The sequence below is a fragment of the Hylobates moloch genome, unplaced genomic scaffold, assembly GCF_009828535.3.
Source record: "Hylobates moloch isolate HMO894 unplaced genomic scaffold, HMol_V3 SCAFFOLD_19, whole genome shotgun sequence".
NCBI lineage: Eukaryota > Metazoa > Chordata > Mammalia > Primates > Hylobatidae > Hylobates > Hylobates moloch.
In genome coordinates, this window is record NW_026652294.1 from 48,375,366 (window position 1) to 48,389,126 (window position 13,761).

The window sequence follows — 13,761 nt, forward strand, 5'->3', positions numbered from 1 at the left end:
TATGGTGAACATCAGACTAAGTGTCTCCTGGGTACAGAAAAAAATCAAACCAGAATAACAAAGGCTGGTTAATTATAGTAGTTTCTTTCAAAACTGAGATTTTAGTTTACCTTTGTTTCATTTGAAGTTGATTTAATTTTCATTCACGAACGTAGATATTGGCAATTATTTTTATAACTATCTTCTAGAATGTTGTGGTGCAAGCCTAAGTTTTTGAATAATACTATAGGCAGTATTCTAATTTGGATTTTTTTTCACATATGTTTCGAGCTTAATTTGAATTCTCTCGTCCCCACTCCCTTTCTCTTTCTATTTATTACCCCTTCTTTCTCTAGGAGGCTGCATTGAGGCGTGAGCAAAAGAAGTTGGAAAAGAAGCAAATGAAAATGAAACAAATCAAAGTGAAAGCCATGTAAAGCCATCCCAGAGATCTGAGTTCTGATGCCACCTGTAAGCTCTGAATTCACAGGAAACATGAAAAACGCCAGTCCGTTTCTCAACTTTAAATTTCAGACAGTCTTGGGCAACTGAGAAATCCTTATTTCATCATCTACTCTGTTTGGGGTTTGGAGTTTTACAGAGATTGAAGATACCTGGAAAGGGCTCTGTTTCAAGAATTTTTCCAGATAATCAAATTATTTTGATTATTTTATAAAAGGAATGATCTATGAAATCTGTGTAGGTTTTAAATATTTTAAAAATTATAATACAAATCATCAGTGCTTTTAGTACTTCAGTGTTTGAAGAAATACCATGAAATTTATAAGTAAATAACCAGATTGTTGCTTTTTGTTTAAACCAAGCAGTTGAAATGGCTATAAAGACTGACTCTAAACCAAGATTCTGCAAATAATGATTGGAATTGCACAATAAACATTGCTTGATGTTTTCTTGTATGTCTACATTAAACTTGAGAAAAAGTAAAAATTAGAACACTGTATGTGGTAATGAAATTTCAGGAACCCAGAACATAATGTAGTATTTGTTTTTAGGTGGGAGATGCTGATAGCAGAATTAATAGGAAGTCTGTAGGCATTAGGATACTGACATGTACATGGAAAATTCTAGGGACAGGAATTTCTAGGGACAGGAGCATCATTTTTTCCTTACCTGATACCACGAACCAGTGACGTGAATGCTGTATTTTAAGTGGTTGTATGTTTATTTTCTTGAGTAACAAATGCATGAAAAATTAATGCTTCACCTAGGTAAGATCATTGGTCTATGTGAAGTCACAAATGTTTTTTCCTTCTTGGTTGCTGCAGCCTGGTGGATGTTCATGGAGAAGCTCTGTTCCCTATATTATGGCGGTGTGCCTTTGCTTCTCCCTCTGCTTTTATCTTTTCCATAGTTGAGGCTGGGTATGTTCTTTCAAAGAAATGGCCATGAATATGTATAAGTATACTTTTGAAAATGAGCTTTCCTAAACTATTGAGAGTTCTTTTCGCCTCTTGCGGAAGCAACTCTTGGAGGAGAGGCCCATGTATCTGCACGAGCACTTAGCTTGTTCAGATCTCTGCATTTTATAAATGCTCTTACCAAGAAAGCATTTTTTAGGTCATTGCTTGTACCAGGTAATTTTTGCTGGGGATGGGTAAGGGTTGGGTTTTCTGGTGGGAGTGGGGTGGTGGGTATTTTTTGTTGATGCTTTAGTGCAGGCCTGTTCTGAGGCAATAACAAGTTGCTGTGAAAACAGCATGTGCTGCTGCCTTTGTAACTGCATGGAAACTTTTCACATGGGTTTTTCTCCAGGTTAATACAGAAATACGTAAACTGAGAGATGCAAATGTAATATTTTTAACAGTTCATGAAGTTAAGTTATTAAAATAACAAAAATAACAAAAATTACCTTAATATTATATAATTATAGTATTAGCCTTGTTTTACAAACCTTTAAAATACATTTTAGAAATCAAAGTTGATAGTCTTAGTTATCTTTTGAGTAAGAAAAGCTTTCCTAAAGTCCCATACGTTTGGACCGTGGCAGCTAATTTTGTAATTTAAGCATTCATATGAACTACCTATGGACATCTATTAAAGTGATTGACAAAATCTCAGAGTGCCGTCTTGACTTTCTGGAGTTATCCTACAAGAGTATAAGCTCAGAGGAAAATTCTTTCTGTTCAATAAAACTCAGCACTGAAATGCTTTTCCTTCAAAAGAGTTCATCTGAATATTCCTTTTGTTATTACCATTCAATCATTTTAAAAACATTTTATATTTTTAGAGCCCCATATGTTATTTATGGGCTCCTCCCTGCAGTCCACCTCTTGAGTTAAGACTCCATTAACTCTCTTGTGAATGCGAGGACAAAGAGAGGAGGATGTTGTTTAGTGTCACACACTGGAAAACCACTAAGTCTCCAATCTCATTTGCATTGCCTGGATGTTTAGCAATGCCGAAATAAGCACTGGACTGTAAGACAAAGACCTTGCTTTTAGTGCCAGCAGAACTAATTACTAATCCTTTGACTTTGGGCAAGTTATTAACCTAACGTGAAGTGAGGATAGTAATTATTTGCCCTGCCTACTTCACAGGTAGTTGAACACTAAGAGATAATATTTATATATGTAAGATTGTTTTGTAAACTGTTTAAGCACTTTGCAAGTATAAGGCATCATCTAGGACTGGTCTCCAAGTGATGCATTCTTGCTTTACTCTCTTTTGCTTTTCTTTCTCCCAGTGGAAACCAAGCAGATCCTTTCAGAGTTCTTTATCTACAAAAATTGATAGGGTATTTTTTGAGGAAGAGGGGAGTAGCTTATGATTCTGTTTCCTTAGTAACAGCAAACCTTTTCCTGTAAAGACCAGATGTGAAACTCCTCTTTTTTTTTGTTTTTGAGATGGAGTCTCACTATGTTGCCCAGACTGGAGTGCAGTGCTGCAATTTGAGCTCACTGCAACCTCCATCTCCCAAGTTCAAGCGATTCTCCTACCTCAGCCACCCGAGTAGCTGGGACTACAGGTGCGTGCTACCACGCCCTGCTAATTTTTTGTATTTTTAGTAGAGATGGGATTTCACCGTGTTAGCCAGGATGGTCTCGATCTCCTGACCTCATGATCCACCCATCTCGGCCTCCCAAAGTGCTGGGATTACAGGTGTGAGCCAGCGCACCCGGCCCTAACTCCTTTCTTTAGATGGAATTTAGACCAAAGAAAAACATTGATTTCTTATTCCACCCATTCAGTAGGAATTGGCAATGTGAAGATTGTTTAGAATTGTGTTGTGCAAGAATCCAGTGGATTTGGCAGGAAGAAGTGAAACACTGTACTTTATCATCCCAGGTTCTCATTCCTTACCATTCCTGCCTCCTCTCATTTTGAATGATGTGAAACGATATAAGAAAGACAAGAGGCCAGGCGTGGCGGCTCACACCTGTAATCCCAGCACTTTGGGAGGCCGAGGCAGGCAGATCACATGAGGTCAGGAGTTCAAGACCAGCCTGGCCAATATGGCAAATCCCCGTCTCTACTAAAAATACAAAAATTAACCGGGTGCGGTGGCACAAACCTGTAATCCCAGCTACTCAGGAGGCTGAGGCAGGAGAATCGCTTGAACCCAGGAGGCGGAGGTTGCAGTGAACCAAGATTGCACCACTGCACTCCAGCCTGGGCAATAGAGCGAGACTTCCGTCTCAAAAAAAAAAAAGAGAAAGAGAAGAGTTATACCCATAGGAGTGTCTTCTGTTACAGACTGCTAAAACAGAATAGTTCTGAGACAATAACAATATGTTTTCTCTGCCCATTTGTAATGGCTGCAAGAAGTTTATCATCTTTTCAGGCAGTCTCTCTAATACTCGGTTCCAAAAGACCACATGTGAAAGACCCTTCAGTAGAACACTGCTAGAAATGTTACTTCTCTGTTTATACTGTGTTGCTTTGTGAGTTTACCAAGTTTGCTCCTGAGAGTGGCATCTTATTTTGAGAATGAGAGCATGTGACGGTAGCCCTTAGCAATGTCAAAGCACTCGATAAAATCAAAGTGATGTGGCCCAGCGCAGATGGCTCACGCCTGTAATCCCAGCACTTTGGGAGGCCAAGGCTGGTGGATCACCTGAGGTCAGGATTTTAAGACCAGCCTGACCAATATGGTGAAACCTCATCTCTACTAAAAATACAAAAATCAGCCGGGCGTGGTGGCATGCGCCTGTAGTCCCAGCGACTTGGGAGGCTGAGACAGGAGAATTGCTTGAGCCCAGGAGGCAGAGGTTGCAGTGAGCTCAGATCACGTCACTGCATTCCAGCCTGGGCAACAGAGCAAGACTCCATCTCAAAAAAAATCAAAGTGATGTATGTAAGATCAAATGAGACCTCATGTGCATAGTTTCAGGGGCATATTTCTTTTTTTTTTTTTTTGAGACAGAGTCTCGCTCTGTCGCCCAGGCTGGAGTGCAGTGGCGCGATTTCTGCTTATTGCAAGCTCCGCCTCCCGGGTTCAGGCCATTCTCCTGCCTCAGCCTCCATAGTAGCTGGGATTACAGGCGCCCGCCACCACGCCCGGCTAATTTTTTTGTACTTTTAGTAGAGACGGGGTTTCGCCGTGTTAGCCAGGATGGTCTCGATCTCCTGACCTCGTGAACCACCCGCGTCAGCCTCCCAAAGTGCTGGGATTACAGGCCTGAGCCACCGCGCCCGGCCTTCCTGGGGCATATTTCTATCAGTCCCTACTTGGATGTAGCTAAACTTCTCCCCCAGTCTTGGAAGTTAGGACGGTCTAAATCTGTCTCAAGGCTCAGAGCTGGCAAGAGCGAGTTGAGTGTTCATTACCTGATGGTATATATCCGCGTTTTGGACACCCCCTCCTGCGCACACGGGGGATAAGTCACGGAAAAGCCTAGTCTCACAGGAGTAGGGCTTAGTTCATCGCTTCCTCATTTCTCAAGCTCTGCATAACCTGGCTTGGACAAACCTGTTAGGTTTCCACAAACGGCCTCAGCTGTGGATGAGGAAGGCTTCGGGGGAAAAAAAAAGATACAGAGGGGACAGGATCGTTTTCATTAGTTGAGCTATTTTCCTCGTTTTACAAATAGTGGGGAGCAAAGAAAGGATGGGCTTCCCCTTTGCAGCTTGTTGTCTGGTGCCCGAAAGGCCAAAGTGAGAGGCATTTGAGATGTCGTCCAAGAAAAGTGCGAGGCGGGTTTTCCCATAGAAGTCCTACCACATGAAATGAGAAAAAAACAATTCTCAGGAACAGCCAAGTTTGCCTTTCTCTGGTCCTTCATTTTTGAAGCCGCCTGCTTCCCCATCCTGCTGCGGGGGCGGAGGCTGTAGGCGGAAGCGCTGCGCGGCAGGAATGACAACCGGAGCTGAGAACGGCTCTCGGCGCGGCGGCGGCTGCTAGGGCCTGCCGCAGCCGGGGCCACTCGGAAAAGGCGGGGCTTCCCCGCAGGGCGGAGAGGGGCGGAGCGCTCTATCAGCCCTCCCGGTCGCCCGACTGCGCATGGCACGTTGCGTACTCCCCTCCCAGCAACCGGCCTGGCGGCGGCGCGGCAGTAAAACTGAGGAGGCGGAGCGAAGACGGTCGGGGCTGCTTGCTAACTCCAGGAACAGGTACCTGCCTGGCGGTGTGCCTGGTGCGCTGCCGGGGCCAGTCCCTCCTCGCTCTGCCACCGATTCCATCTCCCCAGGCCCGGGCCTTCGTCGGAGCGGCCATCCTGGGCTCACCCTCACCCTCCACGGACCCTCTTTTTAACCCGCGTCCTCGACTCCCGCAATGAGCCGCCGCAGCCCGAGAGCAGAATAGGCTTGGGCCTGGCGGGGAGACGCTGAAGCGGAGTTGCCGGGCGAGAGAGGCGGGCTCTTGCTTTCCCCTTCCTCCCCACCCCCTAGGACTTCCAGGTGGGGAACCTAGGGCTGGGTGCCGGTTTGTCCTGCTCAGGCAGAGTGGCGGCCGACCCCAGTGCTGGGCTGCCCGCTCTCCCCAGCCGCCGCGCACCTCGGGCTGACAGGCAGCGGGTCAAGTCCTCGTAAGGACGCAAGATCCAGATGACTCCCAGAATCGGCCTAAACGAAGAGCTCATTGTCTTTTTGTTTTCCAAAAATGTTTTTTGAGTGCCTGCAGGGGATTTGGGCGCCGGAGATGGGGGTTGAGGGTTGAGGGTTGGGGATAAGGAAGAGAGCTCGAGGGAAGGGCAGTGGGTAAGTAAAATTGTTCATAGTTCTCAGGAAATAGGGAACTAACCAACCTCTCTGCCCAGCCTTCTCCTGCATCCTAACATACTTTAACTTGACTTTCCTCGAAGAAAAAGCCGTTGGAACTTGCCCTTTTCTTATTGTAATATCTGTTCAAGTAGAAGCATGTTCCAATACGTATATGCGAACGTTAAGACAATTCTTAATTGATACTCATACCTTTCTGAAGACACGCGGGACTGTTTCTTGTCCCTGAGAGTTAAGGAAGAAACCAAATTTGATCACCTGCTTAGAAGCCTGTGAATTCAGCCTTTAGTTACAGTGCTGAACTGGTCATATCTGTCCCCTACTTTTTAATCAGATTTCTTAGAGGTGTTTTGGCTGGAATGCAGTGTTTATAGTTGTGGCCTCAGAAATGGAGGAAGTTTACTCTGGTTTTTAGAGCACAGGCTTTGGAACAGAATTAATTAGTCCCCTACCAATTACCTGTGTGACTTTGGGCATTTAACCTCCCTGCACCTTAATTTCCTGATCTGTAAAACAGAGATGATAATACTTGTGAGCTGCTCATGAAGCATTTAGCACAGTGCCTGACACGTAGGAAGTTTGCCATAAATGTTTGCTGGGTTTATTATTTTCTCTCTTTATTTTTATTTTATTTTTTGAGATGGAGTTTCGCCCTTGTCGCCCAGGCTGGAATGCAATGGCGCGATCTCCGCTCACTGCAACCTCGGCTTCCTCGGTACAAGCAGTTATCCTGCCTCAGCCTTCCGAGTAGCTGGCATTACAGGCACCCCCCACCACACCCGGTTAATTTTTGTATTTTCAGTAGAGACGGGGTTTCACCATGTTGGTCAGGCCGACCTCTGAGGTCCTGACCTCAGGTGATCCACCAGCCTTGGCCTCCCAAAGTGCTGGGATTACAGGCGTGAGCCACCGCGCCCGGCCAATAAAGCTATTTCTATGTCTGTCCACTAGTAATATTGCTTTGTTATGTGTATATGTATATATAGTGTTAAATGTTTCTGATAGGCTGGGTACCGTGGGCCACCTCTGTAATCCCAGCACTTTGAGAGACTGAGGCAGTAGGATTGCTTGAGCTCCGGAGTTTGAAACCAGGAACAGGTACCTGCCTGGCAGGGTGCCTGGTGCGCTGCCGGAGCCAGTCCCTCCTCGCTCTGCCACCCATTCCATCTCCCCAGGCCCGGGCCTTCGTCGGAGCGGCCATCCCGGGTCATATAATTATGTACATTATATGTATATACATATAATTATATACATTATATGTATATATGTACATATAATGTACATATACATATTAATATATAATGTATTAATATGTATACATATATGTATATATAATCTATACACATAAAATTATATATGTATACATATTAATACATTATATATTGTACATATATAATGTGCGTAGACATTATGTATGTACATATATAATGTACATATATACATAATAGATAATAATATATGCATAATATATAATATACACTTACATATGTATTTCTTAATTCTTGATAAATGTGGATATATCTTTCGAATGATATCCATCTGCCCTCCCCTTTCATTAGAATTTACATTTTAAGGAAATTTACATTTGCATTTTAAGGAAATTTGAAGGGAGCACAGTGATGATGTTAATGTCATACAGATAACCGGGTATGGCAGCTCATGCCTGTAATCCTAGCACTTTGGGAGGCCGATGCAGGAGGATTGCTTGAGTTCAGGAGTTTGAGACCAGCCTGGGCAAGTTCATTTGTACGTGATTCAATCTGAAAATAGAAAAGTAGGCCGGGCGCGGTGGCTCACGCTTGTAATCCCAGCACTTTGGGAGGCTGAGGCGGGCGGATCACGAGGTCAGGAGATCGAGACCACGGTGAAACCCCGTCTCTACTAAAAACACAAAAAATTAGCCGGGCATGGTGGCGGGCGCCTGTAGTCCCAGCTACTCGGAGAGGCTGAGGCAGGAGAATGGCGTGAACCCGGGAGGCGGAGCTTGCAGTGAGCCGAGATTGCGCCACTGCACTCCATCCTGGGCGACAGAGCAAGACTCCGTCTCAAAAAAAAAAAAAAAAAGAAAATAGAAAAGTCCTTCATAATTTGTATACCATTTACTGCTAATCACTAGGTAGAGCTACTCTAAACCAGCTCAGATGAAATTTATTAATAATATTTTATCAAAGAAAATACCTGTGTGCAGTTATTAAATAATTGTACAGGGGGCTATAAAGAAAAGTACCGGTCTCTCATCTCTGTCTCTCTCCATCCCTGTGTCTATTCCCCATTCTTTTTTTTTTTTTTGAGATGGAGTCTTGCTCTGTTGCCCAGGCTGGAGTGCAGTGGCGCAGTCTCACTCCACCTCCCAGGTTCACGCCATTCTCCTGCCTCAGCCTCCCAAGTAGCTGGGACTGCAGGCGCCCGCCACCATGCCCGGCTAATTTTTTTTGTATTTTTAGTAGAGATGAGGTTTCACCGTGTTAGCCAGGATGGTCTCGATCTCCTGACCTTGTGATCCGCCCGCCTCTGCCTCTCAAAGTGCTGGGATTACAGGCGTGAGCCACTGCGCCCGGCCTGTTCCCCATTATTATTATTATTATTATTATTATTTTGAGATGGAGTGTCACTCTGCAGCCCGAGCTGGAGTGCAGTAGCACGATCACAGCTCACTGCAACCTCCTGCCTCAGTCTCCCTAGTAGCTGAGCCTACAGGTGCATGCCACCACACCCTGCTAATTTTTTGTGTTTTAGAAGAGATGGGGTTTCACCATGTTGCCCAGGGCAGTGTTGAACTGCGGAGCTCAGGAGATCTGCCTGCCTCGGCCTCCCAAAGTGCTGGAATTACAGGCATGAGCCACTGGGCCCGGCCCCCATTAATTTAATCATTTTTTGTTTTAGTTCTTTAATGATGGACTTCTGTAATTCTAAACAACATGTTTAGACTTTCCACTGACAGGAGAGACAGAGAAATGACTAGGGAAGCTTATCCTTATTTTTCCAAGAGAGTAAAAGTCATGCTGAATCTCACACCACCCCCTCCTCACTGCCTCCCAACTTTTTCTTTTTCTTTTCTTTTCTTTTTTTTCTTTTTCTTTCTTTTTTTTTTTTTTTTTTGAGATGGAGTCTCGCTCTGTCGCCCAGGCTGGAGTACAGTGATATACTCTTGGCTCACTACAACCTCCGCCTCCCAGTTTCAAGCAATTCTCCTACCTCAGCCTCCCAAGTATCTGGGAGTACAGACGCCCGCCACCACACCCGGCTAATTTTTGTATTTTTAGTACAGACGGGGTTTCACTATATTGGCCAGACTGGTCTCGAACTCCTGACCTTGTGATCTGCCCACCTCAGCCTCCCAAGGTGCTGGGATTATAGGCGTGAGCCACCGCGCCCGGCCCCTTCTTTTCGTTTTCTTTTCATCTTTTCATTTATTTTCGTTTTTCTTCTCCCCTCCCCTCCCCTCCCCTCCCCTCCCCTCCCCTCTGCTCTTTTCGAAGGGGTCCCTCTGTTGCCCAAGCTGGAGTGCAGTGGCTCAGTCTCAGCTCACTACAGCCTCCACCTCTGGAGCTCAAGTGATCCTCCTGTCTCAGCCTCCTGAGTAGCTGGGACCACAGGCACATGCCACCACACCTGGCCAGTTTTTGTATTTTTTATAGAGTTGGGGTTTCAAACTGCTCGGCTCAAGTGATCCGCCCACCTCTGTTTCCCAAAGTGCTGGGAATACAGGCATGATCCACTGCACCCAGCCAGCACCTCTGAACTTTTGATAGTTGAATCCCTCTATTTTTACACTTGTTGGTTACCTTTGTAACCTTAAATATTATACATAAGTTTCTATTTTTTATCTTATCAACTTTCAGTATTAACTTTACCTTCTTGAGAAGATAGGGATATTAGCTTCCCCAGTCATTCCTCTATCTCTTCCCTGTTCCATTTCCCATCTTCTGTCAGGTGAAACTTTACTTTCATATTATCAAATTTGAAGGCATTTACGTTGTGTTCTATAACTGTAATTAAGTTTATCATGCTTTGTCTATAGACTTAAAATTTAAAAGCTGATAATGAGCACTTATAGTCTTGTAAGTATTATTCACAAAACAGCCAAATGTTATTCTGCACTGCAGTCCACTGTCCTAACTTCCTTGTCATTCAAGGTCAGGTGGATTTTCTTTCTCATTCCTTGCTGAACTATCTCAACTTTTTATTTTTATTTTTTGAGATAGAGTGTCGCTCTGTCACCCAGGCTAGAGTGCAGTGGCATGATCTTGACTCACTGCAACCTCCGCCTCCCAGGTTCAAGTGATTCCCCTGCCTCAGCCTCCCCAGTAGCTGGGACTACAAGCATGTGCCACCATGCCCAGCTACTTTTTGTATTTTTAGTAGAGACAGGGTTTCACCATGTTGACTAGACTGGTCTTGAACTCCTGACCTCAGGTGATCTGCCCTCCTCGGCCTCCCAAAGTGCTGGGATTATAGGCGTGGGCCACTATGCCCAGCCATACTATCTCAAAATTATAACACATTTAAGTTTGTTTCAAATTCAGACTTCGACTTTTAAAATATAGTTTTAATTTCTGTTGGAATTTTTGGTTGCCTTTCTGTTTGATATTTTTGTTTTTTGGGCGGGGAGAAGAAACAGGCCACTTTCCACCCTGTCCCTGATATTTTTCATCCTTTATAATCTGTATATTTCATGATATTATTATATTTTCTTCAACCTGCCAACTTCATGTTCTAATTTTGACTGATTCCTTTCTTGATCAGCTTCATAGCTATCATCTTGAGATATCTCTTCAATGGACACACCACTTTTTTTTTTTTCTTGAGGCAGAGTCTCACTCTGTCACCCAGGCTGGAGTGCAATGGTGTGATCTTGGCTCACTGCAACCTCCGCCTCCCAAGTTAAAGCAATTCTCCTGCCTCAGCCTCCCGAGTAGCTGGCATTACAGGCACCTGCCAACATCCCTGGCTAATTATTGTATTTTTAGTAGAGACAGGGTTTTGCAGTGTTGGGCAGGCTGGTCTCAAACTCCTGACCTCAGGTGATCCGCCCCCTTCAGCCTCCCAAAGCTCTGGGATTACAGGAGTGAGCCACTGCGCCCAGCTGGACACACTACTTTTTATATCTCATAGTTTCCTTTTTAAATTTTAGCCTTATTTTACTGGAGTACATTCTCAAATAATTTCATTAAAAAACGTGTATGGGGCTGGGTGCGTTGGCTCATGCCTGTAATCCCAGCACTTTGAGAGGCTGAGGTGGGCGGATCAGCTGAGGTGTTTGAGACCAGCCTGGCCAACATGGTTAAGCCCCATCTCTACTAAAAATACAAAAATTAGCCGGGCATAGTGGCACATGCCAGGAATCCCAGCTACTCCGGAGGCTGAGGCAGGAGAATCCCTTGAACCCAAGAGGCGGAGGTTGCAGTGCGCCAAGATCACACCATTGCACTCCAGCCTGGCCTGGGTGACAGAGCCAGACTCCGTCTCAAAAAAAAAAAAAAGGAATAGAAAAGCTGCTGACTGGGAGCTCTGTGGATTTAAGACTCATGGACATGACTGGGCAGTTACACCAGGGGCTTGTTTTCAGTCCCACTTCTTCCCTCATTCCTTATTGCTGCAGTTTTGTTTCAGAGCCCCTTAGAATTGTCTGCTGGGCATATCTGCCGTCTCCTCTACTATACTCTCCATTCACATTCTAGCCTGCAGCTTTCTCTCCATTTCCTGAGACAGCACCCTTATGTCCACTTTTCAACTCCTAGAAATTTATTGAAATTTCATCTAATAGCTCCTCTCATTCTGTCCTCAGATATATGGTTATTATTTGTATTCCTTTACCTTAATTGGGATCTTGGGAGAGAGGTGAGATTCTAAAATCTTAAATCAGAAACCTGAACATCTAATCTTTCTAATTCTCAGAAAAAGTTAATTTTAAGCTCTCTCCTAGAAACATAAGCCATAAGCATCACTATCAGAGGGAGAAGGATATTTGTCTCAGGTATCAGACAGATGTCATTAACCTCATTTTAGAGTTATTAACGTTGAGATTCAGCAAGCCAAAGTATGTTGATCAAGTTAACACAGATGCAGGAACGCAATTCATACCATGCTTGTCTTATTTCAGAGTATGTGCTTTTTTCACTACGCCATATTGTCACCCTTAAGTATACATCTCTGACTTCAGGTTACTCTTAATGAGCCTTTAGCCATGTTTTAACCTTATTGATTATTCTTACCATTTGTATAGTAACATTATGGGTGAAATTAGCTCGCTCTTTTTTTTGAGACAGAGTCTCGCTCTGTCACCCAAGCTGGAGTGTGCAATGGCGCGATCTCGGCCCACTGCAACCTCCGCCTCCTGGGTTCAAACGATTCTCCTGTCTCAGCTTCACAAATAGCTGAGATTACAGGTGCCCACCACCACACCTAATTTTTATATTTTTTATTAGAGACGGGGTTTCTCCCTGTTGGTCAGGCTGGTCTTGAACTCCTGACCTCAGGTGATCCACCTGCCTTAGCCTCCCAAAATGTTGGGATTACAGGTGTGAGCCACCATGCCCAGCCAAATTTGCTCTTTTCTAGATGTTAACCTTTCCTAATAGCTTCTATTTTTCTAAATTAATCTTTACTATCTTTGAAACATTTCCAAGTTCTTTGTGTGTCTTTACCATTTTCTTACATAGGACTGAAATACACATTTGGTAAATGCTGTTAGGGAAAGATTAATTTGGTCAAGGTTGAAGTTAGTTTGGCAAAAATTCAGAAAAAGCAAAAGTATCCCTGATTCTTTTTTCTTTTTTTTGAGACAGGGTCTCACTCTGTCACCCAGGCTGGAGTGCAGTGGCACAATCTCGGCTCACTGCAACCTCTGCCTCCTGGGTTCAAGCAATTCTCAGCCTCCCAAGTAGCTGCGATTACAGGCCAGTGTCACCATGCCTGGCTAATTTTTATATTTTTTACAGAGATGAGATTTTCACCATGTTGGCCAGGCTGGCCTCTAACCCCTGACCTCTAGTGATCTGCCTGCCTCAGCCTTGCTAAGTGCTGGGATTACAGGTATGAGCCACCGTGCCCGACCTATCCCTGATTCTTAATCCAGAATGACATTTCTTCTGCCTCTTCTCATTTAGTGAACACAGTAATAAAAGCATTTTTAGAACATTCTTATTGAAAACAGTGACAAGTTTCTTAGAGCTTTTGATATAAAATAAAGGCTATTCAAGTACAGTTCAGTAAAAACAATTTTATTGGAGGCAAATAGAGTAAGACCTAGGCCTGTAGCCATCCATTGGCCAGTCTTAATCCAGGAATAGATTTAGAACATTTAAAATAATTTCCTTCAGGTATCCCTGTGTTGGAGGTTCCCAAGAACACCCTCAGGTTCAGTAATTCACTAGGAGGACTCACAGGACTCGGCATATAGTTACATTCATGACTAGGATTTATTTCAACAGAAGAATACAAAGAGAAACCAGCAAAGGGAAACAGCACATGGGGTGAAGTCTGGGGGAAACCAGGAGCAAACTTCCAAGGATCCTCCCCCAGTAGAGTGACACAGGACTCAAAGCAAGAAGTTGTGGTAGCATGTGTGAAATATTATCAACCAGGAAAGCTCATTAGAAA

General features: G+C 44.2%; 2 protein-coding genes across 7 annotated transcripts in view; both read left to right on the plus strand.

Annotated features, from left to right (window-relative positions):
* Nucleotides 1–2,057, plus strand: part of CCDC47 (coiled-coil domain containing 47) — a 33,589-nt gene extending 31,532 nt beyond the window's left edge. The window contains exon 13 of the mRNA XM_032138690.2: nt 336–2,057. Coding sequence (XP_031994581.1) covers nt 336–416 — 81 coding nt within the window. The 3' untranslated portion in view covers nt 417–2,057. The remainder of the gene's footprint in view (nt 1–335) is intronic.
* A 3,249-nt stretch (nt 2,058–5,306) lies between these two features.
* Nucleotides 5,307–13,761, plus strand: part of STRADA (STE20 related adaptor alpha) — a 42,833-nt gene continuing 34,378 nt past the window's right edge. For 4 of the 6 annotated variants that reach the window (XM_032138696.2, XM_058431959.1, XM_032138698.2 and 1 more), the window contains exon 1: nt 5,307–5,550. The gene's annotated coding sequence lies outside the window, so the exon portion shown is untranslated. Of the gene's footprint in view, nt 5,551–5,820; nt 5,839–5,903; nt 6,139–13,761 lie in introns of those variants that run through there. The other 2 variants (XM_058431958.1, XM_032138697.2) reach the window with 2 other exon arrangements.